At 35.2% G+C, this 22,976-nt stretch overlaps 1 protein-coding gene and 1 long non-coding RNA gene across 2 annotated transcripts; one reads left to right on the forward strand and one right to left on the reverse strand.

The window, feature by feature from the left end:
* Nucleotides 1–348: 348 nt before the first annotated feature.
* LOC113318642 (pre-mRNA-splicing factor SLU7-A-like) lies at nt 349–5,026 on the forward strand. Its single transcript, XM_026566834.1, has 11 exons — nt 349–490; nt 814–868; nt 1,411–1,574; nt 1,668–1,780; nt 2,156–2,575; nt 2,710–2,845; nt 2,970–3,269; nt 3,782–3,998; nt 4,088–4,191; nt 4,520–4,588; nt 4,711–5,026. Exons 2-11 carry the CDS (start codon nt 853–855, stop codon nt 4,786–4,788), a joined length of 1,617 nt encoding a protein of 538 aa, XP_026422619.1. The 5' UTR covers nt 349–490; nt 814–852; the 3' UTR covers nt 4,789–5,026.
* A 14,050-nt stretch (nt 5,027–19,076) lies between these two features.
* Nucleotides 19,077–21,331, reverse strand: LOC113317776. The gene is made up of 3 exons (XR_003344000.1): nt 21,259–21,331; nt 20,047–20,098; nt 19,077–19,631 (listed from the first exon to the last, which is right to left on the reverse strand). It is a non-coding gene; the product is annotated as an uncharacterized LOC113317776 (long non-coding RNA).
* Nucleotides 21,332–22,976: the final 1,645 nt, after the last annotated feature.

The raw sequence follows: 22,976 nt of genomic DNA on the forward strand, positions 1-22,976 counted from the left end.
TTTTTTCAAAAAAAAACACAAGTAATTTTATTCATGTTTTGTTGATGAATCAAGATTAGTTTATTTCTAGTTTAATTTGACAAAACATCAATTTTAATCACCCGATTAACACTAATTAATCAAAAATAAATTAACCATTATGTAAAATAGTTGAATAAGAGATTACCATTTCTGCTTTTTAATGACTCTTTTTTGTCCACAAATAAGTTCATAGTCCCTAAATTAGCCAGGATAATTAACATTTGTGGCGGTCGGATGATTTCACCCTTATTTGTTACACGTAACGCTAAAATAAACATCCGACGGGTAAGTTCTTACAACATCATTGCTATCTGGTCCTATTTACATCAAAATTTAATCACTTTCACCCATCACCAATTTATGCCAGCCGGACGCCCTGTTCTTTCTTTCTCTTCGTGGCTTAAATCCTCCATTACACCGCCTTCAAACCAGCGTAAGAACCACAGAACATTCGGTATACTGTCAAAAGGTAATTTGTTAGGGTTTCGTTGGAATGGTATAGGATTTGATTTTGGGTATTTCATTTAGCTATTTAAACAGGTTGTTAAAAAATTGGGGCAAATCGTTAATTTTGGGATTTATGTCAGGAATTTTCTGTTGCATTTGGTATCTAAAGTTCAGATTTGTATCCATCTTTTGGTTAGGTCATCTCTGGTTTGGACTAGGTGTTTTCGGATTTGTTGTGGTGTTTAGGGTTTTTGAATCGATTTAGGGTTTCCGAGGAGCAAAATATCATTGTCGTGTTCAATTTTATTATCATACGTTGAAATAACGACTACTTGTTTGTTACAGGTGTTGAGGTAGAAGGTATCTCATTTCCTCCATCCAAATATGGCAACTGCATCGAGTAAGTTTGCTTGTCCATTTATTCAATTTGATCAATTTATAAGGTTATGTTAGTTTGTTTTGTATTCTCGGGGAGCTTAGATTTTTTTTTTATGCTATATTGATTATCACATGATCTGTATTGATAGTCAATATGCACTCGGCATTAGAGTCTATAGGCTTATTTTTTTGGCTTCTGGTTAGTGCTTTTGCTTCATTTAGTGGTTAGTTTGTCAATTTAACGTTTTTTGTCTTAGACAACAGGCTGTGGGGTTTGGGTTAGTTAGAAATCAGTCCTATGCTCATCCAGTTTAAATGTTAGGATTCTTAGTTAACATTATTTATGCTTATTCCTTAAGTATGTGGTGTGACGAATTGAAATTCCATGTATGATGTATCAACCAAGGTATGGAAGTTTTCCTGTATTGACCTGTAAGCCTCTGTGTGGGTTGTGTCATTTGTTGGGTCTGTGCAGCTGTGCAAGAAATGAATAGGTATTTTTTGCTTGTTCTACACTGTTATTGAGCTTAGCTATGTTCTCACTTTATAATTTTGCGGCTGCAGTGGCTTTTAAGTCCAGGGAGGATCATCGGAAACAGTTAGAATTAGAAGAAGCTCGTAAAGCTGGTCTTGCACCCGCTGAGGTTGATGAAGATGGAAAAGAAATCAATCCTCATATTCCGCAGTATATGTCATCTGCACCTTGGTATCTCAATGCTGAGAGACCGGTAAGTTTTATTTCGTGTTCAATAATTGCTCTAACTTTATGAGCAACATATGTGTTCTGACTAAAACATCTATCTCGTTTCTTTTGCTATTAGAGTTTGAAACATCAAAGGAAATGGAAACAAGATCCGAATTACACCGATAAATGGTATGAAAGGGGTGCAAAGATATTTCAGGCCGACAAGTACAGGAAAGGCGCTTGCCAAAAGTGAGTGTGGAGTCATTTACTTTTTTCTTGTTTTCTAGTTACTATTTTGGTGTTGTAAACTGTTGAGAGATACAACCTCTATACATTTGAGTCATGGGTAAATTGAGTTGGGCATTATGAGTTACACTTTAACCTATAAAGTTGTAAACTTGTAATTGCCTAGTATGTTTTAGTTTTACTAAGCCACACCATTATATACAAGGGATTGCTCCCCTGGGCCCTGGCAATATGTACGAGAACAAGTTCTGTCAAAATGGGAAAAAAAGAAAGCATATAATTTATGTAGATACATTGGTTGGCATTTAGGACTTGGTATACTACCAAGGTTTAGTCACTCATCATTCTTGGTATGTAACCCTTCATCTCTTGCTGCAGTTGTGGGGCTATGACACATGATGCCAAGTCATGCATGGAAAGGCCTCGGAAGAAGGGAGCAATACATACAAACATGTATATTGCGCCTGATGAAAAGATTGAAACATTTGAATTGGATTATGATGGCAAGAGAGACCGATGGAACGGATATGATACCTCAACATATGCTCGCGTCGTGGACAGATACGAGGCCAGAGATGATGCCAGAAGAAACCACCTAAAAGAGCAGCAACTGAAGAAATTAGAGGAGAAAAGCAATAACCAAAATGATGAGGCTGCGGCAGTGGCCGAGGTGAGTGATGAGGATGAAGATGATCTGAGAGTAGATGAAGCTAAGGTTGATGAGAGCAAACAAATGGATTTTGCTAAGGTGGAGAAACGTGTGAGAACCACTGGTGGTGGAAGCACAGGAACCGTCAGGTAAGCAGTTAAATACCTGTTTTGATAGATAGAGTTATTTGCTAGCATCACAAAGTATTCAATTTGTTTTAGGGTGTTGTTTTCCTATAGCTAACATCTATCCGAGAAGTTACAATTGAGAAATTGAATTTCAGGAACTTGCGTATTCGGGAGGATACAGCGAAATACCTTTTGAATCTAGACGTCAATTCCTCTCACTATGATCCCAAAACTCGTTCTATGCGTGAGGATCCTAATCCAGACACTGATCCTAATGAGAAGTTCTATGGAGTGAGTTGTTTGTCAAGCTTCACAGTTTTGAGATGTGCCATTTTGCATTTTGTGCCCAAAAGTAACTTACAAAGTTTAAATTACTTTATGTATGCTGATCTATCCGTCTTTGCTGAATTTTCAGGGTGATAACCAGTACAGAACCAGTGGCCAAGCATCAGAGTTCAAGCAGCTCACTATGCATGCTTGGGAGGCTTCCGAGAAGGGGCAAGATATGCACATGCAGGCTGCTCCTTCCCAAGCTGAATTTCTGTATAAAAATTTTATGATTAGCAAGGATAAGTTGAAGACGAAAACAAAAGATACCATCATGGAGAAGTACGGTAATGCAGCAACTGATGAGGACGTTCCTAGAGAGCTTCTCCTTGGACAAAGTGAGAGTCAGGTCGAGTATGACCGTGCTGGTAGAATCATCAAGGGCCAGGTAAGATCTTTTGGAATTACTACTGTTTTATTAGATACTTGGAGTTGCATGCGTATGCTTTTTTCTTCTCTGGTTGGATTTGGCACTTTCAAGCTAGCTAGAAGGGCCAGAGTACTGTTTCCTATAGTTTGTGAGGTTTCATGATCAGATATGGATATTCAGAGCAGAATATATATGAATTTCAGTCAAATTATTATCAGTTATTCAGCTTAAACATAAGCAGAATGTGTCATGAAGAAAGGGTTGTTCATTTTGAGTCTTTGCATGCATCCATTTCTCCTAAACTTGCCTTCAGTGCTGCAGCATCTGTGCCCAGTATGCACTAGTGCTGGCAAACAGATTCACATTGTTACAATGCTATGAATATCATGACATTTACATATCTTATTTTGTGTTTGTTTTTGAGCTATATTCCGCCCCTTGAATTTCAACACCAAAATGGAACCACGTCTAATTGTTTTGTACGCAAAAAAATTGTCTCTCTGAGATTGCTAATATTTTGATGTTCACAGGAGATGGCCATTCCAAGGAGCAAGTATGAAGAAGACATCTACCCAAATAACCATACGACAGTTTGGGGCTCGTGGTGGAAAGATCACCAGTGGGGTTACAAGTGCTGCAAACAGATGATTAAGAACAGCTACTGCTTAGGAATTGCAGGAATTGAGGCGGCTGAAGAGGCAATTGATCATATGAAAGCCAATATTGCTCGCAAGGAGGCTACTGAAGGTGAATAGTTGGGTCTTTTTATTGTTTGTAGTCAAGTCTTCCCTCTGTGATGGTGTTCTCAATGCCGAAACATGTATTGTGTCATACAGAAGTACCTGTAGCAGCAGAGGAGAAGAAGCTTGCTCCTTGGGGAACTGATGTACCAGAAGATCAGGTTCTTGATCCAAAACGGCTGAACGAAGCCCTCAGGAAGGTAATATCCCTCGTCTTATGCTCTCTTGACTTTTGTATGACATTATTGATTTAGTCTGACGACTACCTGCTTGGACCATACCAAGGGACAACGGTTTTCAAACTTGTAGTTGGAGCCAACATGTTTGAATTCAACGTGGGTTCTGGACTTCTGAAGTCCAACTGGTGTTTGCTCTTTTTTTTTTTCACTTGAAAAGACTGGTTGGTTTTGCAAGTGCTAAAAGAAATGATGTTTTTGTCATAGTTCCTGAATCTCATGTTGGGTTTTTACATTTGAGCCATTTTTATAAGTTGTAATAGCCGACAATGGTAATTTTAACTGTGAATAGGAGGATGAAAGGAAAAGGGAAGAGCGGGATGAAAGAAAGCGGAAGTATAATGTTAAATGGAATGATGAGGTATGTACTTTTACTTTATTTTTTCTAGTATGTCCATCTTTACAACAAGTATCTATCAAAACCATGGTTAGCTCTGGTGTTCTCCTTCTGAGTTTCTCACCATATTTGGTATTTTCTCGAAGGTCACTGCTGAGGATATGGAGGCATATAGGATGAAGAGGACCCATCATGACGATCCAATGAAGGATTTTCTGAACTAGTGAACATTTCCTTTGGTTGCGAGAACTTGTTTAATTTTTCGGCTCAGTATGTTTAATATGTTCTCTGTGATCTATCGAGACCAATGACTGTTCCCGGTGAAATTATTCTGTATTTGTATATATATGTTTGTTTTCTGGTGGCTTGGATCACAACTGACAAGGTTAAGGCGTTTTCTATGGAGGCAAACCATCATGAAAGTTCTAACAATCTTTTGATAATGGTATCTTTGTTTTATAATTAGTTGATTACCATCGACTGATCGATGTATGTAGATTTAAATACCAAAATTGGTAGTTCATACTTACATACTTGTTAGTTTTGGACTGGTGGTTAGTCATTGAACTTTGACCAGAGTTCCAATGCTGGTCCTAAGCTAGTTCCATGGATGAGAAACAGCTTCGTGCAAGTTCTTTGTGATGAGTTGATGAGTGAGCGATATTGGAGGGTTAGTTAAAGGACAGTATTAACTGTTTCGTTAGTTCCAGACTGATTAAACTAGGAACTGATCGGAAGCAAACATGAAGTTATGTACTAGATATGAACTGCTAGGAATTTCAAGCAAACTCCAGCGAAATTTGATCGACCATGAGTAAGTTGATTTCCTTTTTAATACTGTCACACGCGGATCAAATCCATTATACAACAAGAACTAGTACATAAAGAATCACTAATCCATTTTCAGGTCCCTAAATAATATGTTACTCTGAAAATATACGCACAAGGAATAGGCACCTAAGTAATTGTAATCGCAGTACTTCTTGGTGTCTTTCTTAGCTACTTGTTTGGTGCTAATTGCAATGTTGTGGTTCTTTCTTCAATTTCTCCTTGGGCTGATTCTGTTGCTGATGTTTATGTTCTTAGCGGCAATTCTTCGGATTTACAGCGTTATTATTATTATCATTCTTCTGATGAGAAGCGTGACACTTTTTCTTTAAGCCAGAACTCCTCGGAGGGCTTGGGAGCGGTATGTTGTGCGTCGTTTCCTCTGTGGTGTGCAAGCTTTGTTACCCTCAAGTCGGCCGGGCATTTACCTATCTTGATAGAATTATCGTGTGGTTTGAATTGTTCTCCTACAGTTAGTTTGTAGTGCTGACAATTTGTTTGGTCGTGGATGAAGCCCCCTTAGTCCTTGATGATGTTCCGTCTTGTTTAGTAGCAATCTGGAACAATAGTATCTATCTTTTTATTTCCCTTTGCTGTCTTTTATTTTTCTTATGTTGTTTCTTGCCATTTGGCTTGCCTATCTGTACCAGTTTGTTATCCCGGCAGTTGAGGTAGACTTTCTGCCTTTTTGAAGGCCTTTGCATAAAAAAAAAAAAAAGAAGAAAACGTGATCTTAAAAGTAAGCACCTCCGGATTCTACCTCTGGAGTCTCATCTCTTGCTTGAACTTGGTAATGAATTCCTCTGCTCTTTCGTCTACTCCACGGTGATGTAGTGGTGATACAGCAAAAGATGCATGTTTCTTCTCTGTGGAAGAGATAGTTAGAGCATCTGCTCCACGCAATGGAGGCAATGGTGATACATGAGTGGAGATCTTCTGTTCGGTAGAGTTTGTGAAGGCGTCAACCTTGTGCAATTGATGCGCCGCTGATACAGAAGTGGAAGCCTTCTTCTCTTTGCTAGTGTGTGTGAAATCAACCCCTCTAGGTAACTTAAGCAACGGTGATACACTGGTCGAAACCTTTTCTTTGTCGGGACTTTTTAGAGCATGGGCTCCATATACGCTATGCAGCTGCGGCGGTACAGGAGAAACAATACTATTTACCGAACTTGTTGTGCCTTTTTCATCTTCGTTGCATGTCTCCACTACGACCAACCGATCAAAGAGCTTAATCTCTACCTTGGTTACATTTGAAACTGTTGATGCAGTTGCTGCTGCTGTTGGCTTTGTTACTGTTGATCTGGATCCTCCCACAAACGAACTTTTCTCGATCGTCTCGCCCATCTTATTTGGGACAATTGATATAGGTACTTCAGGTTGAAATGTTAATTGTTCTCTAAATAGCTCGTCTATGAAAACAGGTGCATAGTTGTGTTGATATTGTTGCTGGTGATGATTTATCCGTCTTTTAGTTCGAAGACCAGATGATTTTGATTGATTTCGACGAATAACCGAGCGAAATGTTTTGTTGATACTTTTTCTTGTCTTCCTTATAGCTTCAGACTTCTTGAGTTTATGTAATTTCTTCTGTAGTGCTGAGGTGAATTTTCTCCAAACCTTTGCTGTTGGCATAAACTGCTTCCCAAATTTCAAGCAAGACATTAACTGTATACTTGAATATTTTTGCCTAGAGAAGATGAGAAGTAGTGATGAACAAAGAAGGAATAGGTTTGAAGATATATACTTTCTTTTGCTGCGAGTAATGGAGGTGTGGAGTTATTTCTTTATCTACTATCCCTTGCTGGTCATTCTTTGGCTGCTTTAGTCTCTTCCTCTCATTTTCAATTTTTTTATTTGAAATTTTTATTTTGGTTGGATTAATCTGGTTTTTAGTAATTTTGAACAAAATATTTTTAGGACCCATTAGAGCCAAATCCTCTCAACTTTCGGCAGCATTGGCCCTAGTGACAACCTAGAACTTAAGCTAAATATTTGACTCGGAGTGGAAATTAAAAAGGAATAAAATGAAAAGAAATTAATTGACTTCAATTATTCAGGTTGCTTGTTATTATCCATTTAATTCACATATCCATCAAAGTCCATATCTATGTTGAGCAAATACAAAATCAAACAGAAGTTTTTAGGGACTAAAAATATATCGTGTCATCCGAGGGTTACTTTGATTAGATCATTTCTGCTGAAGGGTTTCATGCAAATACTTCTCATAAGTTAAAAACCAATTAAAATGTAATCAAACTAAACACTTATTTTTGCTTTGCATATTAATAGGAGGGAGAGGATTACGCGTTAGTTAGATAAAAGCAAAAAACGACTGGACAACGAAGAAGGTTAAGTATGGATTCCAATAAAAAAAGTTGCAAGTGGGCTGTTCGGGGGGTGATGTCTCTCTGTCCCTCCAGGTCTTTTCAAGTGGTCCTCGGTGTAGATGGCTAAACATTTACCTTTCCAACTAAGTTTCCTTCGAAGGTTCCAAATAGTTGCTTAAGAGACAAGTTCAAGTGTAAACTAGTTATCAAAACAATGCCTGGCCCCATCTCTAAAGTTGTCCACATGCACAAAATTTATTGTTTGGTCCTAAGTCCATAAGGTTATTTATAATAGGGTCCAGTCGGATTAATTAGTAATCTATAGGTCCATATTTAACTAAAACATCGAAATGACCAGAAATTCCCTGTTGCCAAACGTGTGTGCCTGCACACCTCTAATATCATTCGATATTCTCTCTCCCATAAAGAAACCTAATCTCATCGTTCTTCTTATCTTTTTGTTTTTCATTTTTCTTCTCTGTTCTTCCAATCATCAACAAAAAAAAAAAACAGACCGCTATTAGATGATGATGATATTACCCACCGAGATCATACTAAACCATCAAAACATAGATCTACAGTAAAAGAACATCATCCGAAAATATATCAAAACCTACTTTATCTACATATATGATAAAAAAAACATAGTAGAAGACCTAGACGTTCCGATTTGTGAAGTTTGAGAAGAAGTTTACATATATATATTTGCTGAAAAAGTGGCATAAAAAGGTATGAATCAGTAGTACATATATGTTGTACAGAAAAACCCTGTTTTATTTTAACCGATATGATACATCGATAGTTTTTTTTTAATCTTTTACTGTTCAAATCAGCAACGCAACAGTGTTTTAGGAGATAGATTCATCAGTACATAACTCAAAAACTGATGAAAGTTCTTGAATAACCATCATATGTAACATGCAGTTTGTATTTTGTATTCTAGGAGACAGATTTACCGGTACATAACAGGAAAAATTGATGAAAAATGCTTGAATATCCATCAAAAGTGATATACGGTTTGTATTTTTTTGTTTTTTACAACATAGAACCACTAGTACATATGTCCAATACTGATGAAAGTTCTTGAATAACCATCATATGCAGTTGGTATTTTGCGTTCTAGAAGACAGATTCACCAGTACATAACTGGAAAATTGGTAAAAAATGCTTGAATAACCATCATAAGTGACATGGGGTTTGAATTTTTTGTTTTCCGTAACATAGATCCACCAGTGCATATGTTCAATACTGATGAAAGTGCTTGAATAACCATCATAAGTAACATGCAATTTGTATTTTGTGTTCTAGAAGAAAGATTCACCAGTACATAACTGGAAAACTGATGAATAATGCTTGACTAACCATCTTAAGTGGCATGAGGTTTCTGTTTTTTGTTTTCAGTAGCATAGATCCACCAGTGCATATGTCCAATGCTGATGAAACTGCTTGAATAATCATCATAAGTGACATGCAGTTTGTATTTTGTTTTCTAGGAGATAAATTCACTAGTACGTAACTGAAAAACTGATGAAAGATGCTTGAATAACCATCATAAGTGACATGGAGTTTGTATTTTTAGTGTTATGTAACGTAGATCCACAATACATATGTCCAATATTGATGAAAGTGCTTGAATAACCATCGTAAGTGACATATGTGATGGTTTTTCACTACACCAAATTGAGTAATTTGTAACACTGAATTATCACACTAATTAGTGTGACAACCGTTGTTACACATATAGGGGTGACACCTCAAAGAAGTGTAACAATAAATCAAAATTATAATTCATTTATATATTTTTAAGTTTAAAGTGTAACAAATAATCCTCCATTATATTAAATATATTAAAATTATAAAGTAAATAAAATTTACAAAATGTTGTGTTTTCATGCTCAATAATTGAGAGATGAATTAAAGATATTAATGGTTCGTATACTAATTTATTGGTGTAACACTAATGAAAGAAGGCTAAAGAAATGGTGGAGAAAGTGGAATTGTGTTCCATTTTATTATCACTTTCATTTCTTGTCGGTCCCAAGTTACAAACTCCTCTGTGAGGATATGTATAGTTACAAGGTTTAGCTTTGGTGATGCCACCTCATAGTACACGTGCCACGTGATTAAGGGTGGGGAATTACATGCCTATCCTTCAAGCGGCCATCTTTATCCAACTTGAATATCGAGTGAAGTCTCGATTGTTCTGCTTGTAGAAATGGTGGGTTACTTAATAACGTCATCTTACATAATACTCCCCCTTGGACCACCATTTAAAGAACATTGTCTTGTTAAATCTTTGCCGGTAAGATCCAATGGAACAAAATGCTAGAAAAAAATTGTTGCCTCGTCAAAACCTTGCCAGAAAAATCTAACTGGGACAAAAACTGGTCGAAGGAAAAGGAGTACAACTCTTGGAGCTTTAAAGTGGTGATGGTCGTCACGAATTTTCTCCTATTGTTGAAACTGCGTCAGGAAAACCATTTAGGAAAAACCCGAGCTTAAAGTGAGGGTGGTCACTGCTAAGAATTGCTTGCTCTGTCGAAGTTGCGTCAGGAAACCATTTAGGACAAAACCCGAGCTTAAAAAGACGGTGGTCGCCGCCACAAAATATTTTCTTTGACAAGATTTACGCTAGGAAAACAACTTGGGATAAAACCTTAGCGCCGAGAAATACTTCCTTCATCAAAATTGCGTTAGGAAAACCACTTGAGACAAAACCTGAACGCTTGCGTCAGGAAAACCACTTGGGAAAACACCCGAGCGCCTAAAACTCATAATAATGCCGATGTCGATGCTAATGTTGCCCCATTAAAAATGTTGTCTGGAAAACCACGTGGGACAAAACCAGACCAAAGGAAAAGAGTACAACGGACGTGGCCTGATAATAGTGCTAAACACGCATATGCTGCCTCGTTAAAACCTTGAAGGAAAACCCAACGGGACAAAACCTTGGCGAAGGAAAAAGAGTACAGCGCGTTTAAGTTCAGCCAATGATTCTACGAGTTTACTCCCCCTGAAGCATGATTTCTTAAAGCGGTTGGTGGTACAAATATTATATAGCCTTCAGAAAACTGCTTTACCATTTGCAGTTCATGGAGGATTTACTTCAAGTCGTTCGCAGGGTGCACAATCGCCATTGTACACCTCGTATTTAAATCCCCTGTCTATTGCGCACCAAATTCAGTTTGCCTCTTTGACTTCAGGCATAACAGTGAAAGGCCTTTTGTAAACTCATATATACTGTAGAATCAATTTCCGCCTTTAAAAGTGTAACCTGCAAAACAAAAGTTAGAACAACAACAAGATAATGCATGCATTATATTCGTGTATGGTACTTCTGGACCATAAATTCAACGTACGTATCAGATAGATCGATCACTTCCCTCTTTTGGGAATCACATAGTAATAGTGCTAATTTAGTAGCACAACAAGTATCATGAGTACCAAAATTGGATACTCTAGTCTATACAGACATGCTATGTTAGCATAATCTCGAACTTCAGGTCGAGAAACTGTTTCACTTTTCAGTGAGATCTCATATTTTAGTTCAAGCGTGGATTTTAGCGTTATTAAGGGCTCTTTATGAAGCCAAAAATTATACCATCAATCCATTCGGATTTTAACCTTATACCAAGAACATAAAACACATACAAGTATTGCTCACGAATTTCTCCTATGTGGTGATAATGATTTATTTCAAGCCTGACATAGTTCACAAAGTCAGGTGGCTGCCTGAGTTAGATACTCGAATCCTTCATGGATTTATTACAACCACTACTCATAACAAGATGCAATATGAGTCCTTCAGGGACTACCAAGCTAAAATGCATCTATATTAGGAGAATACTTTTCGTTTCACAGAACCAATCTTGGGGGTTCAGTAGGAAAACCCTCAAGTCGCACTTTATGCGATTATTTTACTCTCTCTGCGCTTCATCTCAAACACCAACCTATAATTTTCAGGCCTCACAATTTTACGGTGTGAGTCGGATCCGAACTTTTGCGCTTTTTAGAGAGATTCCATCTTCTGCCTTAGTTGAGGGGATCAAATTATATGCCTACCAATCACAATGTTGATGTTCCTTTTCAGAGGGGTAGACAACCACTATTGTAGACAGTAATCGTCAATCATATATATACAATTTTGCACATTTTCTGGTGCATGCACATTCAAGAGAATTTCACAAACTGGTACCAGTGCCACTTCAGGGGCATCATCATCTCCTCATCTTCAATAAGGAGTTTCAAACTTAAAGAATGTGGATCATATTCTGATAGTCTCCACAAGCACTATCTGTAGTCTCTCTTCAAGAGCACTACATATTAGGAAAGTGATTGGACTCTCTTTTAAGAGGCATATATGAGGCAGTTATTCAGGACTCAAGTGTATTTTAGCACACGACTTGGTCATTGCGAGATGCATGATTTAACCTGCCGTGACAACTTCTTGTGTCTGCATCTTCAAGCAAGTGACAAACAATATTTTCCCAGAGCTACTGCAGTTATTTGTTTTAATCATGAGTAATCTCCAACACCTCAATTACATCCAATATCTTGGTGTGGGAAAACAAATGAGATGTTTCACGCCAATTCTAGTGGCAGCCATAATTTATTTGATCAGGATAAAAATTTAATCAGATAACCTACTCAATTGTCGATATTGCAGAATTTCATTTGACTGTAATCTCCCCGACTTCAAGAGAGAGACCTTAAGTTTGTCGACATAGTGCGTGCCATTTTCTGGTGGCGATTTTTCTCCCCATGATTAAGGCAGGAAAAAACTTTTAAGGTTATCAACATAGTTCACACCATCCTCTTGTGGTGACTTTTCTCCCCCCTGATTAAAATGGGAGAATCTTAAAGATTATCAACCTTACTCATGCCAACTTCTGGTGGAAGGTTGTCATGCCAACTTCTGGTGGCATCTTAGTTTTTCTGATCATGGCGGAAATATTACTATCTCATTTCTGGAAACTTCTGGTCCCATAATTGCCTGATTTTCAAAGGCAATTCTGCTCATGATAGTTTTTGGGTTTTAATTTAACTACACAAAAAGTACCCAAAAACAGCTGCAGACTCGACAAGAGATGAGACATTTCACGTCGTTCCTTTTTGACGGCTTACTTCCTCCCCCTAACGGTGGGAATACAGTATCATCTTCAATAAGACATTACCAGTGTAGGGTTTTAAATGTCTTATGAACTGAAACCAACATATATAGTTCGGTGACGCCATGGACCAAACACGTAAATTTGAAATGTAAGGTTGCTTCCCAAGCCAACATTGATGGTAAATAGTTGGTCGAGCAATAAACTAAAGATTCTTAAACAAATAACTCAACAATACCATGTTGAGTACGCACATGTGCTATATAGTTCTCGGCATAATACCAACTGAAGGCGAAGCATCAAAATCCTGTCAATTTACCATTAAAATAAATGGACTTAATTGGAAAGTCCAAAAATGGATACACAACCAGAATATTTGCACAAAAAGTTCGGCAAATATGGAATTACGTGCTAATATAGAAGATACCATCCAACGGATGTGTCTATCAATACCACAAAGTATTGAAAACTTGTCCATAGTGTAGGGTGAATAAGTCCTACAAATATCACCAAACCCTATGCAGGAATGTTGGTGATTCAACGAGTTACCGTAATGCTTATGTTAATGCCATTTAAATAGATAAATGTCTCAGGGAACAAACAACACAATTTACATCCTTATCTACTAGCAGAAGCTTTCGGTTCTGTAAAGGATGTCTAGGAGCATTTTTTATTGTCTACTCATCTTGGTACAACTTTGGTGTCCATACCGACCATGCCTGAGCATGAAAAATCAAGTTCAAACTTCTGGATAATGACAATGTGAGATTCTACTTATAGAATTTTCATATTGCACACCCCATAAAAGAGATAGCCTCAAGCTTCTCTAAACGTGCTTCTGGCACAAAAACAAATGAGGTAACAAAATACTCCATAAAAATGCTCATTTATCGTTTCAAGGTGGTAATACCAAATATTCTCAAAAACTTAACAGATTCTTCAGGAATCCGGATAATATAAGGCGTCAATAATGATGACCTTTATACCACCAAAATGATACACTCTTTCCGGAGCCATCTATCATATTATTCGAACCTGAAATGATAGTTTACATTTCGAAAAACCTCTACAAGGTTATAAAAGTGGTTCGAAAATTTGTGTTTGTTGTTCCACTGTCTTTGAGACAAATATCTCCATCATCCATATCTTTACTGGATAGATTACTTCTGGAATCCATATCCTTTGATAAAGATAGACGGGAGAAAAATAGTAGAGTCATCAACAAAAACATTTGGTAACCATGGGCTACTTCGGGAACCCAAAATTTTATGGGCTATTCCTGAAATCCAAAAATTTCGATAGATCACTTCTGGAGTCTATTTTATGGATTACTACTGGAACCCATAAATTTTGGATTATTACAGGAAGGCACAAAATATATGTTGGACTGCTTCTGGAGTCGACAACGTCTCATGGATTGCTTCTGGAATCCATTACTTACAAAAATAAGCAAAGAAAATAAACAAAACTTAAAACAAAAGATAAACATAAAAACACATATGGCACTAATACAATATCAACAAATCTCCAACTTCGTCACCTTCAGGGTCAACGAAATATTAGTTTACAAGTGCCCAGAAGGATAAACTGTTTATGGCAAAGTTTCCTAGTTGGTCAATTCAGGGACCGCCGATAGGTACGACTAGCAGTTTTGTAACGGGTCACTTCTGGGATCAACATGCTAGCGGAGCACACATTTTGCACCCATATTATCCCACACAATGTTCCATCTTCTGGTGGAACTATTTCAAAATTTCTGGAGATTATCAAAGCTGAGAAAATCAAATTTACGCTATCCTTCAAGGATGCAATAATTTCTCGCTTTACTGATATTAAAAACCGTTAGTACCATAATAATATGATAAAGAAAATTAACAAAGTTCATAGAGTTGCAATACTCACCATCCCATACTTACCAACAGTTACTAATTAACATATATATTCTGCCGATATACATGCGCCTTAGTTAATATAAGATTTAATAGAGATTGAAATCTTAATTTATTATGATACCCTGATCACAATAAAACAATAAGGTAAGTATCATACTAAAACCATATTAATAAAATCAAGGCAAAGAAAGTTAGGGAAGGAAAGATAATAATCCTCGCTGATATGAATATTGACGTTGCATCTCCGTCATTCGATCAAACAGAACCATCATAGCTATTGAGAAATTCGTGCTGATAACGTGTTGTGTTTTCATGCTCAATAATTGAGAGATGAATAAAATGATATTAATGGTTCGCATACTAATTTATTGGCGTGACACTAATGAAAGAAGGCTAAAGAAATGGTGGAGAAAGTGGAACTGTGTTCCATTTTATTATCACTTTCATTTCTTGTCGGTCCCAAGTTACAAACTCCTATGTGAGTATATATATATAGTTACAAGGTTTAGATTTGGTGATGCCACCTCATAGTACATGTGTCACGTGATTAAGGGTGGGGAATTACATGAATATCCTTCAAGCGGTCATCTTTATCCAACTTGAATATCGAGTGAAGTCTCGATTGTTCTGCTTGTAGAAATGGTGGGCCACTTAATAACGTCATCTTACATAATACAAAACATTATATATCTTCCATTCTACTTTTTAACATTTGAAATCAATTTTCAGTTTCGCATCTTCTTTCCCCCAATATTTTCAGTTCTCGCTCCTCTGCCTCAATTTTTTTCAATTCCGTCTAAAATTTTTACCAAAGTTCAGAATGAATTGAAACCAAATCTCTTTATTTTCCCCTGAATCTACTCGATCTGTATTCTCGAAGAAATCAATTTTTCTTTCCAGGTCTATCTCTCTATCTTAACGAAGGAAACCAAATCTCTTTCGTTTAATCGTTTTAATTAATAGATTTTTTTTTCTTAATCTTTATTGGTTCTGTTGAAGCAGTTGATGGTTTTTTTTAGTTTGATTTCGGTATCTGATTTCGCATTAGGGTTTGTTTTTGTTTGATTTCGAGATCCGATTTGGTATTAGGGTTTTCCTTTTGGTCGAAGATTCTAAATCTTTTCGTTATTAATGATAATCATAAAACTCAAGTATGGAAGAAGGGAATACTCTTGTCAACATAAGCAACATCAATTATTTCGAAGTATAAACAAAGGTTTGTCTTTTTGGTGAAGTTCCTTTTTCTTCTGAATCTTTGGATAAGTGAAAGATTAAATTTGAGTATTATATATTTAAGGTTCTATTTTTTGTTGTTGATTTCTCCGATTATTTGAGGAAACACAGTAGGTCTATTCTATTGAGCTTGAAGAATATGTTTTGATAAGGTTTACTTGTGAATTTCTGATTTTTGTTTTGTTTTTTTTTTTTTTTTTGATAAGGGGATGGGATAGAGATAAAAATCGTTGTTGTGCAACATCATTTCCTTCAATTGGCTTGAGCTGCGAATGTTTTCAAGGTTTAGCAGAACTGAACTTTTGTGTGTTTTTATTGTTGGTTCCTTTTCACTATGTGGTTCGCTTTTGGTAAATTAATTCATCACTCTAACAATGCTTACTGACGATAATGTTCCATGAAAATATTTTGAATTATAACCGATTCCAATTCAAACTGTTAGGAGAAGTTGGAAACAAGGCTGAGCATATCTTATCAAAAATTAATCCATTCTCGCTGGCTACATTTCCCCTTCTGTCTTGTGGATATTTTTGTATTTCATATCAAGAGGTATGTCTAATTACATTCCTCATATCTTCTCCATTCCTCACAAAACTAAATTATACCTATTGCTAGAATATATAAACTTGTCCAGGTAAAGTCTATTGTGTTGCTTATCAGACAGGATTTTATGTGGTTCTGTACAAGTCCTAATAAAAGAAGTTACATATACAAGCCCTTGTTGATTTTATATGGTTGTGTACAAGTCCTTATATGGTTGTTTGCCTTTTTGTGTAACAAATCCATTTGTGTGTTTATATTTTCCTTCTTTGCAAATTTGCAGTTTTGAGTTGTTGCTTTGCTTTATCTTTTACTGTGATCTCACAAGTCTTATGTTAATACTAAATTAATTGAGAACATTATAAAATTCATAAAGCGGACACACTCGTTGAGGCAAGCTGGATAAAATTCTTGTGAAAATGGGTATATACGCAATCACCAGCAAGTCTTTTGTTTTTCACTCATAATCAGTGTACTGTGTTAATGTCCCTATATGTTTAAATGGTACAACAACAATATTTAAAGAATCTAGTTCTTAGGCCTCTTGCAGTTAGCGCGGATTGTTGAACTGTGCCTATTGTAGAAGCACAGTTCCTAACTATTTAAACAGACTAAACCACCCTTGGAACAATTTCTAGAACTAAATCACGTTTATAATTGTTGTCTCAGGTAACGGAACTTGTTACTGGAGTTCAAAAGCATTTTTGGAAGCCTTCTCTATTTCAAAAAAAAGAAAGGAAGAGGTTTGGTTTCCTATCACCATCCATAATTTACATCTTCTCTATGTTTCTGTACACTCACACTAAAAATAATAACACGTGATTGCAGTTTATATTGCATTTTTAGTTATATATCAGTAGTTGCGTTCAAAACCTATGCATAAACCACTTAGATATATTAATGATTTTATCAATGCAGTAGATGCTCTACATAGTGATGCTAAGGGTGAACTTTGCATTTTTAGAGTCTCAAGTTCAAAACAGTGACATGAATAATCCCCCTTTACGAGCGTTAAGCACAACAGTTCTAACTACCATGCATCACCGGCAGACCTACGTATAACCAGAGTATGGATCAATGTCTCCATTATCGTTTCCATTTTTATTTTATTTTTGAATTATAGTGTCGATCAATTTATGAGCTTTATCTATGTCTAGTTTTTTTTAGTTAGGTTTGTTACTTAATATTTTTGAAATTCGTTATTTTCAGCAAACAACACAACAAATGTGGACTTAAGCTCAGGTTGTTTTTTCTGGAAAAAAACTTGATTCTCGTCTGATGTTGCGTTGATCCCTATTTGTTCCCAGTCCGTTCTCATGTTCTTTTATGTCCTTTTACTTTGTATGCTCTGTGCAGGAAGACCTTCGTTAGCATCTGCAGATGTAGACCCCTCTGCTGCACCACATCCGATATAGTACATGGAGCCGTTAGTGATTCATTTTGCTGGGCTCTAAAAGAATACAAGGAAAGTATATAGTCGTCTGGTTAGGTATATGCACTGATGGACCAGTTCATTATTAAGACACTGGTAATTAAATTAATTTTCATGGAGTGGTGATCTAAACCGCGTTGTTATGGTACGATTATTGTAAATTATAGTGCACATGAAATCTTGGTTTCCATTGGTTTTTAGCAACTTGTATACTTGTAGCATATACACTGTCTTGACTTGTACATACTTTCAATGAATACAATGGTTTTTGTGATACTTTCATGTGAATGTTTGAGTGTGGGAGCACTGGTGCAGGCATCTCGAATTGGGGGAAAATAAAATCTATATTTTTTTTTTCTAATTTGATCATAAATTTGTTACACTAATATGTGTGAAATCTTAGTAACAGATTTTAGTGTGACTTTAATTAATTTGTGTCACTCTTGTAAGTGTAACAACTGATGTGTAACAAAAGAATAACACCATATTTATTACACTTATATGTGTGACAATAATTAAGAAGTCACACATATTTGTGTAACAAAATGTCTGTTTTGGTGTAGTGGCTTTTCAAAGTAGAAGTCAACAATACGCATATGTTGTACTGAAAATTCTAGTTTATTTGAAAATTCTAGTTTAATAGGACATGTGGGTGCATATATGATAGTTTCTTTTGCTTTTGACAGTGTACATCAGTAGTACATGTATGTTGTACTTAAAAAAATTAGTTTATTTTGACTAATATGATCCGCCAGTGCATATATGATGGTTTCTTTTTCTTAATTACTCATTTTGACGTGAAACTAACTTTTACAATATGATCCAACAGGTAGTGGTGCCTGGAGACATAGTTTAGTAGCGGTGGTGGTGGTCTTGGTGTTGGTGGCATTGGGGTGGAAGATCTAGTTTTATGTTTAATTCTCTTTCTCTTAATTTGTCTGCCTTTATTTTATTTTTTTTGTTATAATCTTAGAACTTTTATGTATATATTTGATTGCTAGTGTACCTGCAATTGTTGGGATAAAAGATCTTTTTTTTATAATCTCAGTTCATAAAAATGCGAAAAAAGAAAGTTCATAAAATCTGCACTCAAATTCATTGGTGTATAAAACCCGCACTCAAAATTTTAGAGTACATATAGGCTGCACTTCTTACAAATTCGAGTACATATTTGTTGCACTACTTACAAATTTGAGTACATATTCGCTACACTAATTACATATTTGAGTACATATCCGCTGAACTGCTTACAACTTCATAACATACATGGAGACCATGTAGACATACTTCGATGCTAGACACAAATAAACACTAGACATGGAGACCATGGAAACACACTTTGGTGGTATAAGAGACCACTACAAGTCAGATGCATCTTGGATTTCTGTATCTTAACAAGTCATGCTGCAACCAAGATAAAACCTACAATAATGGGCGATCGATATCACTGGTTCAATATAATCAAGCTAAAAATATGAAATTATATGCATGCATTAATAAGACTTGTAGTATGTAGATCCTCATGAGCTTTAGTATTACCATGCACATGTTATAAACGTGTATTCATCCAAACATAAAATGTGTTATCATAAGAAATCAACATCATGAGCTAATCCTTATTTGAAGAGGACCAAGTAGCAACATCTTCTCCAGGAACTAATGCAATATCTTCTCCAGGAACTAAGCATATGCTAGAGGATAAAAAACCTGCAAAATATAAGAGTACATATATGATATACTCTCAGAAACTAAAAAGCTACACAAATTGAAACCGGAAAAAAAGGCTCAGAATTTTTAGTACATAACTTCCATACTCATTAAAAAACCATTTTTATGCTAACATATATGAGTCTATGTGTGTTAGACACTATGAATTTGCAGTACATAAATGATATACTGAAAATAAATCTAGTTAATTTGCAAAACATAAATGGTATACTCAAAAAAGTTCCTAGTGTTTGGATTATAACTAGACATCTTGAACCTGTAAATGCAACCAAAACGTAACAATATTGACATAACCATGATGAACAACAGATAAAAATGAGTAGTACATGCAATAAGCTACATACAAAACGTTGAACACATCAAAATAATACTGCTCATTTTACATGAAACTAACCTGAAAAAATTATCAATCGAATTACAATCCACTATGGCGAACAACAACGAACCTGCAAAAACAAAACAAAAAATCATGTTACCTTTAGGTAATCCATATATGAATTGTTGATTCATTATCTAATTCAACTCCAAGATAAAAAAGACCGATGAATCTATGAATATAACAGAATCGAAAAGAGTTTTAATTCAGTAATTCGTATACGCATTGCTAGATCATACGAATTAACTGAATAAAACTATGAAAATAACAGAATTAAAGCAGTTCTTTTTAGTATTCCATATATGTACCTATGATTCATAACTAAAAATCAACTACATGTCAAAAAAACTTATAAATCTATGAATACAACAGAATCAGAACAGTTATATCTCAGTATTACATATATGTACTTCTGGATCAAGCAAAAAAAGTAAATAAAACTTTGAATATAACAAAATTAAAGAAGTTCTTTTCAGTATTCCATATATGTATATATGATTCATAACTAAAAATCAACTGCATGTCAAAAAAAAACTTATAAATCTACGAATACAACATAATCAAAACAGTTATATCTCAGTACATATATGTACTTCTGGATCAAGCAAAAAAAGTTAATAAAACTATAAATAAAAAAATTAAAGCAATTTTTATCAGCATTCCATATATGTACCGCTGATCCAAACAATCTGTAACAACAAACAAGCATGATTTTGACAAAAAAAAAAGAACGAACAAAAATTAATAAACAAATTGAAAATTAAAATAAGCTAAGAACATACTAATCTAACCAAGAAATCGAATACTTACAAACAAAAACAAAAGGCCAACAAAATAAACATAAACATGATTTTCATTCTAGATCTGAACTATTTCCATCAAAAACTACCAATACATCATATATGTATTGTTGGTTCATAAAGAAAAACAAACTGAAAAAATCTAAAACTAACAAAAAGAAATTAGTATAGGCAAATCTCATAGCGAAATAAACAAAAAACGTAATTATCCATCTAGATCTGAAAATTTAATCAAACATAAAAAAAGGACCATATATATGTAAAGATCGAAGAAATCACCAACAATGCAAGATCAAGATAATTCAAGTGATTAATGAGTAGCAGAAAGATCAAGATGATTTACATGTAAAAGAAATTCAAAAATGAAAAAAAAACACGATTAAAGATGAAATCAATTAAACGGAGGACTAGTAGTAATAATTTCACCTACCGATTACACAATATGAGTTCGAATTCACGAATCGATCAAGGACCTCAAAAAATCTTCATCTTCGGAGCTCTTCTCTGAAACATAAAATGAGAGAATGAATAGAAATGAACGACATATAATTATTGTGTTTTATATACTGGAGGGTGTTTTAGGAATTTTAATAATACGTCTCATATGTCCCGCACGTGTATAGGACCCGGGATTAAAAAATTGGGTCCATTTTCTTTTTTTTTTTTGTTTTAATTATGGACCTCTGGTTACTGGCTTTAATGGGTGGACCTGCCACTAACTAATACCACTATAATAGTACCTATAGGTAATGGAAAATTTCTTGTTTGGTCCTAAGCCCATAAGGTTATTTATAGTAGGGTCTAGCCGGATTTTACCCTTATCCTAGGGTCCATAGTTCTTTGAAACATGGAAATGACTAATATACCCTACTGCTTAAATACGTGTGAAATAACATACTTCTACCAAATCGAGATTTCATTTTATCTGGAGGTCCAAATTTAATTAAAATGTGGAAATGACCACAAATTTGAGTAAATATCTGCTATACTGTTTATACCAAATCGGGATTTTATTTTATCTGGAGGTCCAAGTTTAATTAAAACATGGAAATGACCACAAATTTGAGTACATATCTGCTACACTGTTTACAAATTTGAGTATATATCTGCTACACTAATTACAAATTTGAGTACATATCTGCTACACCACTTACAAATCTGAGTATATATCTGGAGCACCGCTTACAATACATATGTGCTACACTGTTTACAAAATTTTGAGTACATATCTGCTACCCACTTACAAATCTGAGTATATATCTGCAACACTGCTTACATGTAGAGTATCTATCCGTTAGACATATTGAACCTGTAAATGTGATCAGAGTATAACAATATTAAAACACAACAACAACTACCATTTATTTCAGTATTTCGCATACGTACTCATGGATCAAACCAAAAAAAAAAAAAGTGGCAAAACTATGAATAAAAAAGAATCAAAAGAAGTTTATATCAGTACGTCATATACGTACTGCGGATTCATAAACTAAAAAATCAATTGCATATCAAGAAGTGATGAATCCATGAATATAACTGAATCAAAGCACATATTTCAGTATTTCACATACGTACTCATGGATCAAACCAAAAAAAGTGGCAAAACTCTGAATAAAACAGAATCATAAGAAGTTTATATCAGTTTGACATATACGTTTTGCGGATCCATGAACTAAAAACTGAATTGCATGTCAAAAAAGTGGCAAAACTCAATTGCATGACAAGAATAGCTGACAGAACTATGAAAAATAAGAGGATCGAAACAGATATTACAGTATTTTGTATATGTACTGACGGATAAGACTAAAAAAGGAGACAAAAGACAGCCAAATTGCACTTCCTATCAGTATGCGATATACGTACTGAAGATTCATGAACTACAAATCAACTGCATGACAAGAATAGGTAACAGATCTATGAAAAATAAGAGGATCGAAATAGATATTACAGTATCTCGTATATGTACTGACGGATAAGACTAAAAAAAGGTGACAAAACTTCAGTATTATACATACATACTCATGGATCGCACCAAAAAAAACTGGAAAAAATTCGAATAAAACAAAATCAGAAGAATTTTATATCAGTACGCCATATATGTACTGTCAATTCATACAACAAAAAAACTGTAACAAACCTAAAAAAACA

Source organism: Papaver somniferum, chromosome 10 (genome assembly GCF_003573695.1).
Source record: "Papaver somniferum cultivar HN1 chromosome 10, ASM357369v1, whole genome shotgun sequence".
Taxonomy (NCBI): Eukaryota; Viridiplantae; Streptophyta; class Magnoliopsida; order Ranunculales; family Papaveraceae; genus Papaver; species Papaver somniferum.

What these genes read in the sequence shown, in the direction of transcription:
- LOC113318642 (XM_026566834.1), top strand. An exon ending in TCGCAAGGAGGCTACTGAAG is followed by an intron (nt 3,999 to 4,087) that starts GTGAATAGTTGG and finishes TGTGTCATACAG; the next exon opens with AAGTACCTGTAGCAGCAGAG. An exon ending in TGAACGAAGCCCTCAGGAAG is followed by an intron (nt 4,192 to 4,519) that starts GTAATATCCCTC and finishes AACTGTGAATAG; the next exon opens with GAGGATGAAAGGAAAAGGGA.